Here is a 22,186-nt window from a genome sequence, read left to right as displayed (position 1 = left end):
AGGATGGATAAACAAAGTATGATATACACATAAAATGGAAATATTATATATAGCCTTTAAAAGGGATGAAATGCTGACACATGCTACAACACAGAATGTATAACAGAGGTTATGAGGAACAGGGGAAAGCATAAAGGAGAGTTACTATTTAATGGGTACAGAGTTTCTGTTTGGGATGATGAAAAAGTTCTGGAAATGGATAGTGGTGATGGTTGCTCAACATTATGAATGTGGTTAATGCCACTGAATTGTGCCTTTAAAAATGGCAAATATTTGCAATGTATATTTTACCACAACTTTTTAAAAAAGGAATGACATTTTAAAATCATTCCAACCTTCAACCTAGAATTCTATATCCAATGAAAAGGTCTGTTATGAACTCAATGTTTGTGTTCTCCCAAAATTCATATGGTGAAGCCCTAACCCTAAATGTGATGGTATTTAGAAATGGGGCCTTTGGGAGGTAATTAGGTTTAGATGAGATGAGAGTAAGGCCCTCATAATGGGATTAGTTGCCCTTATGAGAAGACACACGACAAAGCTCACTTGCTTTCTTTCTCTCTGGTCATGTAGATACAACAAGAAGGTGGCCTTCTACAAGCTAGGAAGGGAGCCCTCAGCAGAAACGACCATGCTGGCACCTTAAACTTGGAATTCTAGCCTTCAAAACTGTTAGAAAATAAATTTCTGAGCCAGCCATGGTGGCTCTCATCTGTAATCCCAGCACTTTAAGAGGCTGAGGCATGTGGATCTCCTGTGGTCAGGAGTTTGAGACCAGCCTGGCCAACACAGTGAAACCCCATCTCTACTAAAAATACAAAACATAAGCTGGGCGTGGTGGTGGGCGCCTGTAATCCCAGCTACTCAGGAGGCTGAGGCAGGAAAATTGCTTGAACCCAGGAGGCAGAGGTTGCAGTGAGCCAAGATGTACTATTGCACTCCAGCCTGGGCAACAAGAGTGAAACTCCATCTCAAAAAATAAAAAAAAAAAAAGAAAAGAAATGTCTGTTGTTCAAACCACCCAGTCTATGGTACTTTGTTGTGGCACCCTGAGCAAAGACAAGGTCTTTCAAAAGTGGAGTCAAAATGAAGGGATTTCCAGATAAACAAAAGCTGAGAGATTTTTGCCCAACAGACCAGCACTGTAAGATGTGTTAAATAAGGATCTTTAGGCTAAAGGAAAAGGATAACAGACGGAAACTTTATCTATATGATGTATAATAATTAACAGCAACAAAAATGATAAATTTGTGAGTAGAGATAAAAGATTTTTCTCTCATTTCTAAATTTATTTAAAAGACAACTGTTTAATGCAAAAATAATTTACTATGAGGTTTATAACAAATGTGAAAGGAAAATGTGTATCAACATTAACACAAAGGACTGGAGTGACAAGTGGAAGTACTGTTATAAATGCAAGGGTCAAACTTTAAACTCACAAATGAGAATAAGATGTACCACACAAAACTAAGACTAAGAAAACTAAGGCAGTTACATATTTTTATCAAATTCGACATCAAAAAAAGGAACAGCACCAGGATAAAGAGGGACATCACATAAGGATAAAGCATCAACTCATCAAGAACACACAACAATTTTCAATGTTAATGCACCACCCAACAGTAGAGTTTCAAAATAAGTGACGCCAAAAAGTAATCCAACACACACAGGAAAGATACCAATTATAGTCTGAAATACTAACTCTTCTCTCTCAAGTTTCTGTTAAGTTTCTACAACTTACAGAAAATGTAGACAAAAATATTGGTAAAGATATACAAAATGTGAGTAATACTATTAGTCAACTTAAAACTTAATTGAAATTTTTGGAACACCAAACCCAAGAACTGGAGAATACATATTCTTTCAAAATATACATGAAACTTAAATCAAGACAGACCATATTCTAGGTGATAAAAAAGTCTCAAGAAATCTGAAAATTGAAATCATAGAGTATGTTGCTGACTACAAAATTAAATTTGAAATCAGTAATAATGTAGTTCGACAAATAAATGATGAAGGTAAGTACTGCAGATATTTCAGAGGATAATGTTTACCTTGCATTGTTCTGGAAAGGCTTTATAACAAAAAACAGACTGAATGTAAGAATAAGGAGAAAGTTTCATAACTTCCTCAGATACATTATTTATGTCACAAACTCCGAAAGGCTTTATAACAAAAAACAGACTGAATGTAAGGATAAGGAGAAAGTTTCGTAACTTCCTCAGATAAATTATTTATGTCACAAACTCTGTTATAATGCATTATAGACTAATAGTAACAGTAGTACTAATGTAGTAGCAGCAGCAATAGTTAACACTTACATAGCATTAACTGCTATGCATTGGCTTAGTTATTTTACAGAGATTTGTGACAGAAATCTCATCAACCAGCAATATTCACCAATTTATAGTACAATGACACATAAATTTATAATGTTGATCCTTAAGATGTACTAAGCCTTGAAGTACTTCTAAATCAGTGTTGCCTCATTAATGTATTATGTCTTTTTCTCCAATTCTTAGACCTATGGTATTCATCTATTAGGTAAAATTTGCTACATGCCCCCTGTGTCAGAGTCTAAAAAGTATCCACATAACTAGGCCATGTATATTAAAAATAAAGCTGTATCTCTAAAGTTGTATTGAGTTAACTGGCAAAATCCTTTCTAAAGCATTCTGTATCAATCATCTCTAGGTATCAAAAAATATTTAAAATGTTGATACTTTTTTTTCCTACATTTTTTGAGATGGGGTCTTGCTATGTTGCCCAGGCTGGTCTTGAACTCCTGGGCTCAGGCAATCCTCCCACCTTGCCACTGAGCCTGGTCTAAAATGTTGGTACTAAACCCTTTGATTTATTAATGCCACTTCAGAGAACTGATCCTGAAACAAAGATGTCATCAAAGATTAGACTTAGGTATAAGGATGTTCATTCTAGCATTACATACAGTTGCAAAAAATTGTAAACAATCTGCAGTACAAAAACTGCATGATGGTTGAGGCATTATGGTACAGTCATACAATGAGAGATTATACATTCATTTATAATTATGCTTTTGAATAATTTTAAATAAATATATTCACAGTATTATAAAGCAAAAAAAAAAAAGGATAAAAAACTATAAAACCATTTGTCTTACATATAAATACATTAGATATTAGGGTATGTAAATATTCATATAAAAAAGAAGTAAATTCACCAAGATTGAGATTAAAAGTGATTTTAATTTTTTTCATTATGCTTTATCATTTGCAAATTAATGTTTCCACATAAGATGTACATATTAATATGTTTTAAAATTTAAAAAAATATATCTATCTTTTTTATTGGTAGTAAAATTTAATACATTTATGATGTATAATGTGAGTTGTTTTTTTTTTTTTTTGAGACAGAATCTCACTGCGTCGCCCAGGCTTGAGTGTAGTGGCACTATTTCAGTTCACTGCAACCTCTGCTTCCCAGGTTCAAGCGATTCTCCTGCCTCAGCCTCCCAAGGAGCTGGGACTACAGGCACCTGCCATCATGTCCAGCTAATCTTTTTTTTTTTTTTTGTATTTTTAGTAGAGACAGGGTTTCACTAGGTTGGACAGGCTGGTCTTGAACTCCTGACCTCATGATCCACCCGCCTCAGCCTCCCAAAGGGCTGGGACTACAGGCATGAGCCACCACACCTGGCCTCTAATGTGATCTTTGATAAGTCTATGCCTTACTATTAAAATGTAATTATTATTATTAACTATTATTATCATTATTTTGGAGACAGAATCTCACTCTGTTGCCCAAGCTGAAGTGCAGTGGCGCTATCTTGGCTAACTGCAACTTCTGCCTCCCTGGTTCAAGCAATTTTCATGCCTCAGCCTCCTGAGTAGTTGTGACTACAGGCACATGCCCCCGTGCCCAGCTAATTTTTTGTTTTTTAGTAAAGACTGGGTTTCACCATGTTGCCTAGGCTGGTCTTAAACTACCAAGCTCAGGCACTCCACCTGCCTCAGCTTCCCAAAGTGCTAGGGTTATAGGTGTGAGCCACTGCACCCAGCCTAAAACCAGGTTTTTTTGTAATTACACAGAGCTTAATGACCAAATATAATAATGGGAATAAGTACTTTGGAAATTTCCTTGGAGTAATACAGTTTCAAATTTCCACCATTAAAAAGAAATTACAGATGACTAAAGAAATTTCTCACTGGAAGGATAATTATATAGCAATACATCTGTCTACCAATTAAAGAGTTACATAGTTGATTCTCAAACTACATAATGAGAGATAATGTCATAGATGATATTAGTGCCACAGGCTGTTAGGAAAGGCAAGTTATATGACAAAAATCATTACCAACTATACATATACATACATATACATACATATACACACATGACTGATAAAAGACCACTGTGAGGCCAACATTGTGCTGCAAGGTCCCCTAGAACTCAGTATCTGCACTGCAGATTTGATTCACAAGAATGGTCTTCAAAATTAATTCAAAATTGATTAAGAATAATAATTATAATTCCAGTTTGTTTCTCTCACCAAGCTAACAACTCCAAGTAGCAAAAAAGGGAAGAAAAACACTTTTACTGAAAAATGAACATAAATGTGTTCTGTATTTATTTATTTTTGGGACAGGGTCTCGCTCTGTCACCCAGGTTAGAGTGCAGTGGCATGATCACACCGCACCGCAACCTCAACTTCCCGAGTATTAACAGCTCAACTCCTGCCTCAGTCTCCCAGGTAGCTAGGACTGCAGGTATACACCACCACCCTCGGCTAATTTTTTTTTTTTTTTTTGGTAGAGATGAGGTTTCCCTGTTTTTGCCTAGGCTGGTCTCAGACTCCTGGGCTCAAGTGATCCTTGCACCTCGGCCTCCCAAAGTGCTGGGGTTACGGTTGTGAGCTACTGCACCCAGCCTCTCCTCTTGTTTAGTGTAGGTATTCTCAATTCATTTTCAAAACAAATATAAAAAGGTATATTCATTTTATAAGATGAGGACACTGACATAAGTTAAATAACTTGCTTCAAGTTATAAAGCCAAAAGGAGAGAAATGACTAAAGATCTAAGGCTATATGTATAATTAGGTCATGATCTTGCCACTATCCCATATATCACACTAGAGTGAACATTTCAAGTAATGTAATAATCTACAAACCATAGCATTTCTTTTTCCAGTTACTAAATGTCTCTAAAAGTCTTATATATTGATAAAAAAGGAAATATGACAATTAAAAAAAAAGTGCTTAGAGGGTAGGGCCACCTTCTGTCTCCACCCACTAGTTCTGATGTTGCTCCTTAGTCATTTTGGAAACTGAGAGAAAGAAGAAAAAAGATGAAAGAAACAGAAGTATAGAAGAAATAGAATGGAAGGAAGAAGAAAACAGGGAGTAGAAGAGACAGGGGAGTGGGAAAAACATGATAGCCAAAGAATGACACAGAAATCCAAAACCAGAGAGAGACAGAAAGGAAGGCAGGAATAAAGAAAAAAATGGAAGGAAATAAGGGGGTATCAGGAAAACACATGCAGCCAGAAAGGGAGAGAGAGATGACCTACAGCTACATAGTCCTCAGAAGACAGAGAGAGAGTCACAAAGACAGAGGGAAAAAGCCACACAAACTGTGAAGAGAGATTTCAATAAGCAGAGAGAAAGAAGAGGGAACGGAGAGGCAGAGCAAGAAGAAGTGGCATCAAAGTTAACATGAAGACAGACCACTATCACCATTAACCTATGCCACTGGCAAAAGCAAGGTGCAGAACACAAGTGTATTTGAAGCTTATCAGCACCAAACTGGTGGACAGCACCTCAGCCAATTTATTCTTCTCTTCCTTCACCACTATGACAAACCTTTTAACATTTTTTCCCTTGGTGGAGAGGGGGCAGGGCAGAGAAAGAAGGGCTATGGAGAATTAGAGAGACGAGTTTATTATTCCTGGTCCCAATACTGCCTTTCTCAAAAAGCAATTTCATATTCAGAAAATTCTTTAACAGAAAAAAATCATCAAATTGTTATACCATATATAAAACCTAAAATGCAAAGACAAAAATTAGGTTCTTTCAAATAAAAATGGGAGCAAACTAACCGTTTCCTTTGAGCTTCTTTGAAGTCACCCTTAACCATAATAGCTCAGTAATTTTCTGGCTTTTATTGATCAGTAAATCAGATCAAACCACTTTTCTACTTAGAATCATATAAAAGCTTCTCATTATAATTTAAATAATATTCAAATTTCTTACCAAGGCCCTAAAGAGCCTTCTTACCTGATCTAGCTCCTGCCCACATCTCTAATCTCATTTTACATCATTATCCTCCTTTCTTATTATGTCATATTTTTCCCTCTGTTATTTGACTACTACCAGCTACACTTTTGGTCATTAGTTTTTTCCTTTACTCAAAATGCTCTTACCTTGGATTCTCACACAGCTGCTTTTTTCTCACCAATTCAGATCTTAATTCACACAGTACACCATCTCAAAGTGGGTTTCACTGACTGCCCTGTTTAAATGACCCCATCTCACCCAAACTCCAGCTATTCTGTCTCATCACCTAGCTTTTTTTCCATAATATTTGTTTTCTATGAAAAACCATAATTATTTATGAATAAAGCTAGTGTATGCTTAAACATGAGAATATAAGCAAGGACATGGATGTTGTGTTTTGTTCACAGCTATATCCCCAGGGCCTAAAATATGCTAAAAAAAAAAATTGAATGAAGGAAAGGATAGTAATATTTTACATTATAAATAAGAGACAAGAAAAAAAATCTCTTGAATTATCTTCACAAACAACTACAGATTGTCCTAGTTGAAAACTACTAGCCCTAGAGGACTTTTAACCTCAGAATAATCTAGGCACAGGCTATACCAGCCATATTTGAAGGTTTAAGATATTATAAGGCATACTAATCAGATATCTTGTTTTAATTCTTTGTATGTCAAATCTTAAACTACCCAATTAGGTTTAAAAATTATCTTTAATTGATAATTTTAATTAACACAATATATGCTCAGTAGTCATTGGAATAGAGGTATATCAGTACACTAATCAGATCCTCAGTTCCTTAAGTTAGCATTCTTAGCCCAATATTTTGGTATATTTCTGTATCCTATACGTTGTTTAGAGAAAGCCAAGTTTATTTTTCATGTCTGCTTTGTTGGAAGCATTAACATTTTAAAAACCCTCATCAACTTACATGCAATATGCTGAAAGCCTTTAAAAGTAAAGTATTAAACATGAAACAGCAACTGAACAAAAAGCCCATTCACACATTTCTAGAAAAGTATGCCTTATAAAAAAGCAGTTTTGTGGAGATATAGTACGCTGCATACAGTCAAGCTACCATATCACTGCCTGTTTTTCAAACTTTCCCATCTTGTAAACATGAATATCTTGCATGCTTGCAGGTGGTATTTTGAAGGGTAGAATTGAAGCAGAGACTAGGTCATAAAATTAGAAAGCCTGAACACAGAAACAGAATCATAGTTTGCTAGTCTCAAATTTTAAAGTCTGCATTCTCCTTTCTTTTGCTCTAATTCTATTGTGAGATATATGATATAAAAAGAAAATATAATTGTCACCAAAAGATGTTACTTCTCTTTCTTTACCTCCTCTCACCCCACCTTCATTGAGAACTTACTACAAAATGATAGATATAAGGCTTTAACAAGTTTAAGTATTTGGATTAATTCTTGAGTTCTGAAATCATCTGGCAAGCTGGCCAATTCAAAAGCTGTAACTTTAAAAACAAAATACTATTTACTACCAAAACAAAACAAACAAACAAAAAACAAAAACCTACATCCAAATACAGTGTAAAATAAAGCATCAGGTATATCTATTTGCATAGTCTAATATAAATTTGATGGTTTCTTTATAATTATATTCAGTTAAATAAAAAAATAGATAAGCAATTTTCAAGGAGATAATATACAATTTATGTACTTCAAATTCATTAACGAGTAATAGACTAATAATGTATTTTCAGATATAAATGAGTACTTTCTCGAATATGACGAAAAAACCAAACTTAAAATCCAAACAAATAAAATATTATCAATTCTATTTTATTGAGAGCCAAAGTGTCCTACATAATAGCATGCAAGAATTTTAAATTCTTGAAAGCAAGTGTCAAGTACTATACACAATTTCCATACACAGCAGGTAGTAAAGCAAGAAAAGAACTGACACAGTTACTTTCCTTAAAAGAGACATACAATGGAGAACTGTTATACAGCGCTAGCATACTACAGGTCTATGCATTAAAGATGTTGTGGCTATTAACAGTTTAAACCTTTACTGTATTTTGCTAATTGGTACATAGAACTTTAAACCTTTTGAAAGATAAAACATTTCAGTCAGTTCAATTCTCTAGTATTGTTCAAGTATTCCAAGTAGGAACAAAGAGGAAAATAAATCTGCTTTAATTGCTGAAGAATCACAGATAATAGAGATGGCTGAATACTGTAGGGAAAAGATCTTTTGTTCCTTAAACAACTTAAATATAGAAAGATCATTCTCTATTTAACTTTTAATGGTTCCTGTCTATATATAAAAACTGTAATACTTAACATTCATTTTCTCTGTGATATTTAGTAAATTTAAGTTTTATATAGCTTGATATTACATAAAAATAACATTTCAGTAAGCATATATTTTCAACAAAGTTCTGCAGAATTTTATTTATCTAGAGAATTTTATTTAGAAATAAGTATATTTGAAAAATAACTGACTTGTTTTAATAATCATCATAGCTAAATATAACAGGTTGTTTTAAAATTATATCACAGAGTAGAAAAAATTCTATTTTAAATGATTAAATAACTATTTAGATAAACTTTCAAATATTTAAGAGCCATGTTTTATTTATTTACATAAAAAACTATTTTAATATTAGTTCATATGTTTATATATATATGTTATGAGACAGAAATATGAAATACCATGTAAAAATCTTCCAAACATGTAAAGCAATAACTTTTTATCGCAAAAAGTACAAAAATAAGAATTTTCCTTCTAGCTTCAAGAAATCTTAACGTTTTTTATTACTTGAGTCTGGTATTATTCAAAATCAATCTCTCCTACATACACACACGACAGTACTGAAAAATGAACAATTAAAGAATGAACATTTCACTGTAAAATCTACACTTTCAAAATCATTAGTCTTTACTTCTTCCTTACAATTTTAAGCAACAGTATTGCTGTAAACGTAAAGGCTATTCATCTTTTTTTTTCAATAGCTTGTGAGTAGCGTAATAACCAAAAAACAAAAAACTACAGTTGCTTTTAAAACAAAATGTACTGCAACCAACATTTATATTTAGTCATGATTCTTCTCTTTTTATATTAAAAGTTTCATCTAAGTAAAAGTATAAAAATAAGCATTTTGTAGGATGAAAAACTTGAGAAAACATTATCCATACTTAGTGAAAGTCTTACAGAAAAAAACCCACATGTTAAACTGCCACCATGGTAGGTTCTCAAAGGCTGCTATTCTTTGATGTAAAATGAAATACTACTTAGTGAATAAAACATAAAAAACTCCTGTCTACCCTTCAAAGAGACATATCCTTTGACCCAGTGCTCCAGACTAAAGCCTTGAAATTTTTGCACAAGAATGCTGCATGAGTAAAGTCCAGACAAAACAGACACTTGAGATGCTAGAAAGCTGAACCCCAATCGCAGACACTACTCCTTCCAATAATCTAGCAGAGATAGCACTGCCATACACCAAAAGAAAGTAATCTCACCAAAAGAAAACTGACCCCTTGGGGGCGGGGGTGGGGAGTGGGAAGTAAACAGTCAAAGCAAAAGTAAGCCTTTAACTTAGGGTTATCTTTTTGTGTAGGTCACCTCTTAATGATCAATTTTTAATTCAAGTTTGCAGACTTATATAATAAGTTTCATCTATAAACTTTTAGTATGTCAAGAAGAAAAAATAATATAAAACAAATAAATAGTCGTACAGCCAACGTTATTTTCGAAGGCTTGCAAAAACCATTCAATTTTACAAACTTCTTAGAACAAGTTCAAGTAATGAAATTTTTTTAAACTATTAAAAATTGACAAAAAAAGTTGTATTAAATAACTTGTTGCTGCTTACAGACATTCTAAAACAGCAATATAAAAATCTCTCCAGCTGAGCATGCTACCAGTATCATGTGCTAATTAATCAAATACCGATTTATTTACTGCAAACCTCAGCAAGTACCAAAGCTTAAGTGCTGTTTAATTGCTACTGGGAAGAAATTTTCAAGTAGCAAAATACAACCAATTGGCAACATTCAGAATACTGTCAAGATTTGTTTTACAAGTACACCTGATTTTTAAATATATTATTAGAGTGCTAAAAATATATAAAATATCAGGATTTTGCATTAATAGCATTGTGCTATAATTTCCCAAAAAAGTTTTGAAATAATAGCTGTCCTTCTCCACTCTACATAGCCCAAAAAGAGTTAAGTTTTACAGATAGCTAAATTAAAAGTTTCCTTTTTCACATACATTTAAATTGAGGATGCACATCTAACCAACTATAATACCTTTGTAAAAGTTAAAACAGGTAGTGCTTAATAGTTTTTAAATGAAATAACTTAGTACGTAAAAGAAAACAATATAAAGTGTCAATACAACACTGAAGCATAATGCCTGGCACATGTGAGTATTTATTGAATAAATAAAAAATGAAGGAAAGATAGCCAACATAATTTATATAAAAGCAATATACTAATATCTAAATTATTAAAGCTTATTTTATATCATTTTTACTAATAAATTGAAACTATTCCTATATTTTCTGAGGGTATTTTTCTATTTTCTTAGAAATATTTTAATTGTGCTAATAAATCATTATAAAAGGCAATTGTCACAAACAAGGAATCAGTGTATAAAAAATGGGCTAAAAATGATTAGAAAGCAAACTGAAGGCATACTTATGTAGGACTAATTTATATTTTGGTTATTTTTTAGGGGAGTACCTACTCAAAATCTTTAAAGAACATTGCAAATTTAACTTCTCTTTTGTATAGCTGAAGTGAATATAAAAAAGACAACAAGTTCATTGGACTTGGGTATTCATCAAATGTCCTGAAAGGAGACTGAGGTGGAAGGAGGCATAAAGAAAAAAAAGTTAACCCTCATAATAAAGCACAAAGGCAAAGACATTCTTCACCTAACCTCCATGGCACAGCTCCTCCTGCAACAAAAACCAAGGGCCACGCAAACAACCATTTATAAGATCTCCTTAGTATCTGCAGGAAGTATCATATGTTAGGAAATAATGGTATAGACCACAAAAAGTTTTTTTGCTTCTAAACATAAGTTTACAGGATTATTTTCAGATGCTGTCATCTACTCTTTTAATATTTACATTCTTATTAGTTTCAAGAGTAAAAAGATGAGTTAGCAGTTTATACACAACAAACTAAAATTGACTAATTAGAAACATAGAAAGTACTGATACCAGATTCTTTATTAACAATAATCCAAGATTTGCCACAATTTTATTATTTGAAGATTTGTACTCAACAATGTTAACACTGTATATAGTTCTAAAATGACAGAATGGATTCTTGCACTAGAAAAATGCTAGGCAGACTTCTCCTTTCTACATTTTATGCCTAAAAGAAAGACAGGATACATGTTGTTGATATATAATTGACGCCCAGAAAAAAAAAATTTTTTTTCTTCGTACTTGTATTAGCACTGACCTCCAGAAAGTACTATGAAAATTCTTGTAATTTATTATATTCTGTATATAAAATTTTGCCAGTAAAATGTAACAGTAAAAAAAATTAGCTTTACTGGGTAAAATGTCCTTTGAGTGACTCTTGGAATATGTTAAAAACAATGATCATATACTACAGATAGATGAAAAGAAACACGACTTGATAACAGCATACATAAGAAGGAATCTGAGGTTTTAGCTCTCCATGAAATCCACATAACAAGTATGACAACCTAAATTTAAAGTTGCCTTACTAGAACTGCTATGATTAAAAGAAATAAAGGCAATAATCCCCACCACAACCTGCACCACATCTGTAGTATGAAAAATTCTGGCAAAAACATTTTAAAAGGGATTCAGTCAAACTGGATGGCAATCAAAATGATTAATTAACTGGAACTCTTATGAAATAAATCAAAGCCCTGGCAATGTTTAGCCCAGAAAAGAGAAGACTTAGGAAAATAATTCTAAAACTTTTTGATGTTGAGATTCCTTTATATTGTTAAAAACTACTGGGACTCCAAGGTTTCGTTTATAAAAGATATAGGCATACCTCATTTTATGACTTTGCTTTATTGTGCTTCATAGATTAATGGTGCTTCGTTTTTGTTTTTTCACAAATGTAAGGATTCTGGCAACCCTGTGTTGAGAAGTCTGCTGGTGTGTACTCACTTCAAGTCTTTGTGTCACATTCTGATAATTCTCCCAGTATTTCATTATATCTGTTATGGTGCTCTGTGATCAGTGATCTTTGATGTTACTACTGTAATTGTTTTGGGGTGCCACAAACTACGTCCATATTAGATAGCAAACTAAATAAATAAAGGTTGTGTGTGTCCTCCACTGACAAGCCATTTCCTCCTACCTCACCCTTTCCTTAGGTCTCTCTATTCACTGAGACAACAACATTGAAATTAGTCAAGTTAACAAGAGTTCAAGTGAAAGGAAGTGTCTCATGTCTCTCACTTTAAGTTAAAAATTTAGAAATGATTATGCTAGGTGAGGAAGGCATGTCAAAAACCTAGACAGACCAAAATCTAGGCCTCTTGCACCAAACAACCAAGTTGTGAATGCAAAGGAAAAAGTTCTTGAGGAAAATTACAAATGCTATTCCAGTGAATACATGAATGATAAGGTGGCTAAACAGAGCCTACTGCTAATTGGAGAAAGTTTCAGTGGTCTGGATAGAATATCAAACTAGCCACAACATTCCCTTAATTCAGAGTCTAATCTAGAGCCAGGTCCTAAGTCTCTACAATTCTATGAAGTCTGAGACAGGAGGAAAGCAGAGGTTGGCTCATGAAATTTAAGGAAAGAATCCATCTACATAACAGAAAAGTGCAAGGTGAAGCAGCAAGTGTTGATGGAGAAGCCACAGCAAGTGATGCAGAAGATCTAGATAAGATAACTGATGAAGGTGGCTATACTAAACAACAGATTTTCAATGTACAGCCTTGTATCAGAAGAAGATGCCAGCTAGGACGTCCACAGCTAGAGAAAAGACAACGCCTGGCTTCAAAGCTTCAAAGGACAGGCTGATTCTTAGAGGCTAATGCAGTTCCAGTGCTCACTGACCATTCTGAAAACCCTAGTGCCCTTAAGAATGATGCTAAATCTCTTCTGCCTCTCCTCTATAAATGAATAATAAAGTCTGGATGGCAACACAGTTGTTTACAGCATGGTTTACTAAATATTTTATGCCCAGTATTGATACCTACCATTCAGAAAAAAAGATTATTTTAAAAATATTACTGCTCATTGACCATGCACCTGGTCACCCAAAATGGAGCTGTACAAGGATGTCATTTTCATGCCTGCTAACACAACATCCACTCTGTAGCCAGTGGACCAAGGAGTTATTCTGACTTTAGAGTCTTATTATTCAGGAAATACATTTCGTAAGGCTATAGCTGCCATAGAGAGTGATTCCTCTGATGGATCTGGACAAAATAGCTTGACAACCTTCTAGAAAGGATTCACCATTCAAGATGCCACTAAGAAAATTTGTGACTCATAGGAGGAGATAAAGATAGCAACATTAACCTGCATTTGAAAGTTGAATCCAAAACCTTAAACTGGGAGAACCTTAGTCTCCTCTCTTTCCTCATCTTCCTTCAAGTCCCACTTACGGTCACCTTGTAATATTCAGAAAGCACTTGGATTATGGATCTGAATAGAGAAATGCTTATAGATAATCATTAGCCACATACCAGTAACTTAAAGATGGGATGGAGTTGTAAAGTGCTTTTATAATACGACATAATTGTTAAAGGCAAGGGCTGACTTGTTTTATTTTGACTTGTCATGTCCTGAAATAAATATTGATTTAATATGGGGGGAAAAAAGGGAAGAAATTGAGTCCACCCCTCATGAATGACTTTGAAGGTCTAAGACTTCAGTGGAGGAAGTCACATCAGATGTGGTGGGGAGAGCCTGAAGAAATGACTAAATTGTTACAATCTCATGATTAAGCTGGAACAAATGAGAAGTTGCTTCTCATGCATGAGCTAAGTCATTTCTTGAGATAAAATCTACTCCTGATAAAGACTGTGAAATTTCTTGAGATAGAATCTACTCCTGATAAAGACTGTGAACGTTGTTGAAATGACAACAAAGGATTCAGATTATTCCATAAATTTAGTTGATAAAGCAGCAGCAGGGTTTAAGAGGCTTGACTCCAATTGTGAAAGAAGTTCTACTGTGAGTAAAATGATATCAAACAGTGTCACATGCTACAGAGAAATCTTTCATGAAAGGAAGAGTCAATCAGTGTGTCAAGAGTTCATTGTTGTCTTATTTTAAGAAATTACCCAGCCACGCCAACCTTTAGCAACCACCACCCCATCAGTCAGCAGCCATCAACGTGAAGGCAAGACCTTCCACCAGTCAAACGATTACGACTTCCTAAAGGCTTAGCTGATCGTTAGCATTTTTGAGCAATAAAGTATTTTAAAATTAAGGTATGTACATTATTTTTTAGACATAATGCTATTGCACACTTAGCAGACTTCAGTGTGGTAGAAACATAACTTTTATATGCACTGGGAAGTCAAAACAAAATTCCATCACTCACTTTATTATGGTATTTGCTTAACTGTGGTGTTCTAGAACCAAACCAGCAATATCTTCAAAGTATGCCTGTATATCTATAGATATCTATCACATAATAAATTAAAATGAAGAAAAAAATAGAAACTTAATTTAAAATAAGCCAGTTATATAATAATATAAAGATTTTAATTTTAAAAACTCTATTTTCAAAAACTAAACAGTGAGAAGAGTGGCATTCATTTGCATTTCAGCATTCATTTGCATTTTGGCACTCATTTGAAAATCTAATATCTAGCTTAATGGAGGACAGATGAATTCTAACATCTGTTCTTGCATTCGAACTGTTGTGGTGGATTGTTTTCAGTGCAATATATGAAGAAAACTTGTTATCATACAGATATGTAGTTAGAAAAAGGAGCAAAATTTTGATAGTCTTAATATTTTCATACTTGATTACCTTAAAACCCATTGTTCTATTTTGTACTTTAAAGGAAACGTTTACCCATGTATGATTTTATATTGTGCAATGATCATACGGAAAATACTGGTTCACAGAGGTATATAGATATTCCAAACGTTAATAAAGTTCATTACACAGTATCAAAAATCACATCTGTTAATGTCATTACCAATCCCACTAGAATAGTCTTTTTTTTTTTTAATAAAATTTCAATTTTTAATTTTAGATTAAAGATGTACATGTGCATGTTTGTTACCTGGGTATATTGCATGATGCTGAGATTTGCAGTAGATAAATCCCATCAACCAAGTACTGAGCATAGTACCCAATGTTAGAATTTTTATAGAACTTAAATCTGCCATTGATGTGATTGACCTTGACATCTTTCTAGTATTTAAAGACTGTTCTGGGAGGTAGAGAGGGGTGCAAGGGTTGAAAAACTAACACTGCATTTGAAGTTTATCATGGGCAACACTTCCTTGAAGTGACAGGTTCATTTTCAAGAAAATGTCTGCCATGTACCGAAGATAATAACCAATTGATTTCAGCTTGAAAATCATAGTGACATTTTGGCCTGATCTACAGTCAGGCGTCCGTATCTGTGGGTTCTATATCATGGATTCAACCAACTGCAAGTCAAAAATACTTGAAGAAAAAGAAGTATGGTTGTATCTGTACTGAACATATACCTCCTTTTTTGTCATTATTCCCTAAACAATACAGTATAACACTTTCATTGTATTAGGTATTGTAAGTAATCTAGAGGTGATTTAAGTATATAGGAGAATATGCATAGGTTATATGTAAATACTAAGCCATTTTATATAAGAGACTTGATATAGTTTGCATATTTGTCCTCACCCAACTCTCATGTTGAAATGTAATCCTCAATGTTGAAAGTGGGGCCTGATGGGGAGTGATGAGGTCACAGAGGCAAATCTCTCGTACATAGCTTAGTACCGTCTTAGTGATGGTGAGTTCTTATGGGATCTGGTTATTTAAAAGTGTACGGCACCACCCCATGCCTTGCATCTGCTTTTGCCATGTGATGTGCCTGCTCCTGCTTCACCTTCCATCAATGAGTAAAAGCTCCCAGAGGCCTCCTCAGAAGTCAAGTAATGTCGGTGCCATGCTTGTACAGCCTGCAGGACCATGAGCCAATTAAACCTATTTTCTTTATAAATTACCCAATCTCAGTTATTTCTTTACAGCAACATGAGACCATGGATTTTGGTACCTGAAGGGAGTCCTAGAACCAATCCCCCTTACAGGTACTGAGGGACAACTGTTACTTCAAGAAAGATATAACAAAGCTTGGGAAAATCTATATAAGGCAAGAAAATTCAACACTATGCAACTGATTTTATGACATATAATTAAAAATACCAGACCAAACCACTCTATCTACCTCTTTGGTATGCTTCACAGCACTCTGTTTAGAGCAATGTGTTACTGGCTGACTCACTCATTCTTCATACTAGAAAAAAGAGAACTTACAAGATTAATAGTAAACTCTCAAATTTGAAAATTTTATAGAAAAGAAGGTAACCTCCTGAGAGCTAAAATAGATGCTCAAAGGAAAAATTAAAATAATAGTCCTCATTAATGAAGACATGGGATGTAAAAATCATCCTCGTCTCACACACACATAACTGCCTCGTTTCTTTTCTTTCTTTCTTTTTCTTTTTTGAGATGGAGCACTCTTGTTGCCCATGCTAGAATGCAATGGTGTGATCTCTGCTCACTGCAACCTCTGCCTCCCAGATTCAAGCGATTCTCCTGCCTCAGCCTTCTGAGTAGCTGGAATTATGGGCGCCCGCCACCATGCCCAGATGCCCGGCTTATTTTTTGTATTTTTAGTAGAGATGGGGTATCACCATGTTGGTCAGGCTGGTCATGAACTCCTGACCTCGTGATCTGCCCGTCTTGGCCTCCCAAAGTGCTGGGATTACAGGTGTGAGCCACCATGCCCGGCCCCTCATTTATTTTATACTTGACTAAGCAAGTGATGTTTGATTAACATTTGAAGAATAGGTAGATGGTAACTGGATGAAGACCCCGAGGTTAGTAAAAAGCATCCAGGTAGAGTGAACAGGAACTCTAAATGCCCTGAAGCAGGAAAAAGAATAGCAAGTTCCAGGCTTGGCGTGGCTGAACCACAGAATATAAAAAACACAGTGGTACAAGATAAACCTAGAGAGGAAGCAGGAGCTAAATCATGCAAGATGTCAAAGGCCGTGTTAGGATTTTAATGTTTAAGGGAAATGGGAAGCACCAAAGGACACAGAGGGTGACAAAACCAGCAATTCAATGACAATTTTGGCCATCCTATGGAAAATTAATTGGATTAAGATTAAAGAATCTGGGGAGATTAATTAAGAGACTACTGTAGAAATCTAGGTGAAACAGGATGTAACCTAGATCAAGATGATGACAATGTCAGTAGGTAGGCCTAAGAGATTAACTTTAAAATAAAACCAATCAGCATAAGATGTGAATTTTCTGAACTGTCTCTATTTACTTATATATTTATTTGTCTGTATCTTTAATGGTGCAAATAGAAATTTAAGTGTGACCTATTACTTAGATTTTGCTTACAGGCTCAAAGTTCAGTGATAAAATACTGTACAATAATACAGAAAGGGGGCAGTTAAGAAATATACCTATATAACTGATAATAATAAACCAGATATAAAATGAAAAGCACATATATACAATTACATATTTCTATCAGAAGTTTTGGAAACATTACAAAATGTATGCTATTGAAGCATAAATATCAAGTTTCATATAAAGTAACAGACCACACTCTGAAAAATTCCATAAGTGCTGGCTGCCAAAATTGTTTGCTACTGATTAACAGAATATTATTACTCATTTGTTGCTAGTCTTGCTAGTTGTAATCTCTCATACATATGAAGAAATAAAATGTATATGAGTGTGTATACGTACACACACATATATATATACAGTGATAATAAATGTTGCATGCTTCCAAGAAAACCTAATATACTTAGTTTTAGATAGTACTAGTAATTATTTCACAACTTAATAGGAGTGTAACTGAGAAAATAAAAAGCAAAACATTCATTACAAAAAGTAATGAATGTTCTGTCTACCTGCTAGTTATAAATACCACAAAAATGAAAGCCTTTCATAATTTTAATTAATATTTGCATATGATTTTATATTTCTATATAATGCTTAATATAAATTACCTTTTTATGACAAATATTTCTTCTTAAAACTTAGGTATTTTAAGGCAATATACCTAAATTTGAATTTGAATTTCTAGATTCAAATTCAAATCACTTTCCTGAAAACTGATAACACCATACTGAATATCTATAGTATAAAAATAACCCTGAAGGCAGAATCATAGCAGTGTGTAGTAGAAAATACTTACCAATTTTTCGTCAACTGTTATGAGTTGCGTGTCTTGAGTTTGGTCCTGTGCCAATCTACATGCGGAAGTGCTCAACGACCTGCAGTACAAGACTTTAAATTAAAAAAGGACCTAGGCAATGAGAAGAGAGACAGACAAATCTTACATAAACAAGCTACTTTAACAATATCTGTCTTATTAAAAGGAAAGGAAAGAAAGAGAAGAGGGCACAAAAGTCCTTTTTCTCTGCAATTAGTTCTGTCTGCTGAGTTTTTGGCAGACTCACTTGACAGTTCACAACCGGCTGTGCTTTATGTCAGTCTTCAGGCTCTCTGTCACAGAAAGGCCACCAGTGACAAGTACTGTACTGCTGTCTGTGAGTGTACAGTGGCTGATTTGTCACGACCAGGCAGAAACATGCAAAGCTATACCAACTGTTCTGGAACGCTGATTCTTAAATGGGTGGCATCAGAAACGAAAAGAAAAAAATCTCAATCATAATAAAAAGTTTCTTCACTCTAATTTCACACCAAAAGTAGTTTACATAGGAATTATTTGTATAATTATTTTAACTAATGTTATTAGTTTAGTCCTATAGCCCATTTAAAAAACAGGAGAAAATTGGTTAAAATGAAAATATTAAGTTAGAAGTAAAATGGGCATAGAATCTAGTCTGTTTATATTAGCATTTTCCCATTCTCCAAAAAAAATTACTTAACATTAATGGACATTTCATGTACACATTGTTGTTTATACTACTGAATGTCATACCTATCCCCGACTGTGACATTTAGAGTTTTCCAAACTATTAGGGTATCTTATACAGATTTCTCTTGCAAAAGTAAGTATATACTACTATAGCTCAAATTTCCACCCCAAATATATGGCATTTGGTCCTTCCCTTTTTTTAATACAATACATTCACTATCATAATTTTAATGCAACATAACCAATAATTGACAGAAATAGTCAAACTTTTTGTACCAAAAATTCAAATTTTGATAATGTGTACACAGCCATATAGAAAACCTTATTAATTATAATTTAAAGATAACATAACACAAGAGGCTTTACTGCTTTATGAATATATTTTAAAATACCTGTCAATTATTTCCCAAATTCAAGATATTATGTAATTCTTTATCACTGTAAATGTCCCACTCAGAAATACGCCTAGACAAAATATACTAACATGGAAATAACTTTAGATGATTTACACAGAGTTAAAATATATGTCCTGGTTGTTATAATATTAAAGAAGTATAATAAAGTACCTCTTAGTATCTATTTTATCTTGGAAATCATTAAGGTCAATAACATGGCAATAAACAAAATTTAAATACTTTTAAACAAATCCACATATTATAAGAAAAACATTGGGTAATGACAAGAGAACTCATGAGAACTTGAAATATCAGAAAATGTCATTACATTTTCTAAATACAGTAAGTAGATCCCCCTCATCCTCGTGGGATACCTTTCAAGATGCCCAGTGGATGCCTAAAACTGTAAATAGAACTGAACCCTATAATACATACATACCTATGACAAAGTTTAACTTATACATTAAGCAGTAAGAAATTAACAATAATAATAAAATAGAACAATGAAGTAAAATAAAGGCTACTTGAACACAAGCACTGCAATACTGAGATAGTCAATCTGATCACCAAGATGTCTACTAAGTTTTGACTAACACAGGTAGGTATCCTATACAACCTGGATACACACTAGACAAAGGGATGATTTACATCCTGAATGAGTCAGAGCTGGATAGCATGAGATTTCATCATACTACTCAGAATGGAACAAATATTAAATTCATGAATTGTCTGTTTTGGGAATTTTCCACTGCATATTTGTGGACTATAGTTGACTGTGGGTAACTACAACTGTGAAAAGCTACACTATATTTTCTCAAATGAAGAGACTTGTTAGATGAAAACAGTGTAAATTATTAGGTAGATAAAAATTCAACCATTTGTGCCATTTTTGACTACACAAGGGATTTAATTTAATTATGTCTTCATTGTTTAAGAAAATCTTAGTACATATTAGTTGTAAACCAGAGTAAAGTTCTTAATTTATAGAACCACACATAATTTACTTTAAGGAGAGATATATTTTAATAATTTTAGGTTAACCTCCAACTAATTATAACAATAAAGTTACATAACATCTTTTGTAAACGTGAAATATTATAAACAAATGCATTGACAAAAATTTATCTTATATTGTTATCAAGCTGTACGTAAAAGACAATACAATAAAAAGGACAAAAATGTTAAATAAAACAATCCTACCATAAAGTTAAAAAATCGCAATGAAAATTTTGGGTAAAAAATTTTTTTAAAATAGGTTAGAGTGCAAAGAGATCATAAATAGGGATTTTAATTTTTATTTAAAACAATATATTTATATGATTTATTTCAGAAAAGTTTGACTAAATTAAAAAGTAATGTGTGCTTGTGTAAGTTATATCCTGTGATAAGTAACTACCCTCTAAGCAAAGAACAATTATTAAAGGACTCAAATATCAGATATGGAGAAAAGTTTTTCTCCAATTCTGGACAGTTAAGGCAGCAACGAAGGTCCAGAGTCCATTATGAACACAGCATTTAATAAGTTATACGTACTGGGCCAGGCACAGTGGCTCTCGCCTATAATCTCAGCACTTTGGGAGGCTGAGGTGGGCAGATCACCTGAGGTCAGGAGTTCAAGACCAGCCTGGCCAACAGGGCAAAACCCCATCTCTACTAAAAATACAAAAATTAGTCAGGCATGGTGGTGCATGCCTGTAGTCCCAGCTACTCGGGAGACTGAGGCAGGAGAATCTCTTGAACCTGAGAGGCGGAGGTTGCAATGAGCCAAGATCGCACCACTGCACTCCAGCCTGGGTGACGAAGCAGGACTCTGTCTCAAAAATAAATAAATAGATAAATTATACCTACAAAATATAATATATAGTAAATTTTAGACAACACATGAATTATATAGTAAATACTTGTTTGTTGATTACCCTATAAGGAATGTCACATCAGTGAATGGTAAAGAAAATATTAGAGTACAAAACCCTTGTTAAGAAAAAAAGATATAAGGACTACAAAGCAAAAAGGAAAAAAATGACAGAAGCTATTACATAAAACCAAAAACATCAAAACCAAACATACTGTAAGTGAAGTGTAAACAGATGAGAAGAAAATAATACAAAATAGAACAGTAAGGGATCAACATCTAAAAGAGGTAAAAGTGCTTCTACAAATAAGTAGGGGGTCATTTCTAAATTTTAAGAGCTCAAACAGCAACAAAACAACCCAATTAAAAAGGGGAAAAGACCTGAACATTTATTTATCCAAAAAAGATATACGAATGGCTAATAAGTACATGAAACAATGCTCAACAGAACTAATTAGAGAAATGCAACCAAAACACAATTAGCATTTTACACCCATTAGGATAGTTATAAAAAAACAGAAAATAAGTATTAACAGAAATGTACAGAAATTGGAACCCTTATGGGAGTGTAAAATGGTACCACCACTATGGAAAACAGTATGGCAGTTTCTCAAAAAAT

General features: G+C 33.7%; 1 protein-coding gene across 2 annotated transcripts in view; it reads right to left on the bottom strand.

The window, feature by feature from the left end:
- Positions 1-22,186, bottom strand: part of NDUFS4 (NADH:ubiquinone oxidoreductase subunit S4) — a 108,045-nt gene that overhangs the window by 44,441 nt on the left and 41,418 nt on the right. For both annotated transcript variants that reach the window (XM_021670205.2, XM_012449571.3), the window contains exon 2: positions 18,634-18,712. In XM_021670205.2, the coding sequence (XP_021525880.1) occupies positions 18,634-18,712 (79 nt within the window). The remainder of the gene's footprint in view (positions 1-18,633; positions 18,713-22,186) is intronic.

Source organism: Aotus nancymaae, unplaced genomic scaffold, assembly GCF_030222135.1.
Source record: "Aotus nancymaae isolate 86718 unplaced genomic scaffold, 86718_ANA_hifiasm-v0.15.2.pri h1tg000014l, whole genome shotgun sequence".
Classification (NCBI taxonomy): domain Eukaryota; kingdom Metazoa; phylum Chordata; class Mammalia; order Primates; family Aotidae; genus Aotus; species Aotus nancymaae.
Note: the sequence above shows the minus strand (reverse complement) of the source record. Positions and strands in the feature narration are given on the sequence as shown.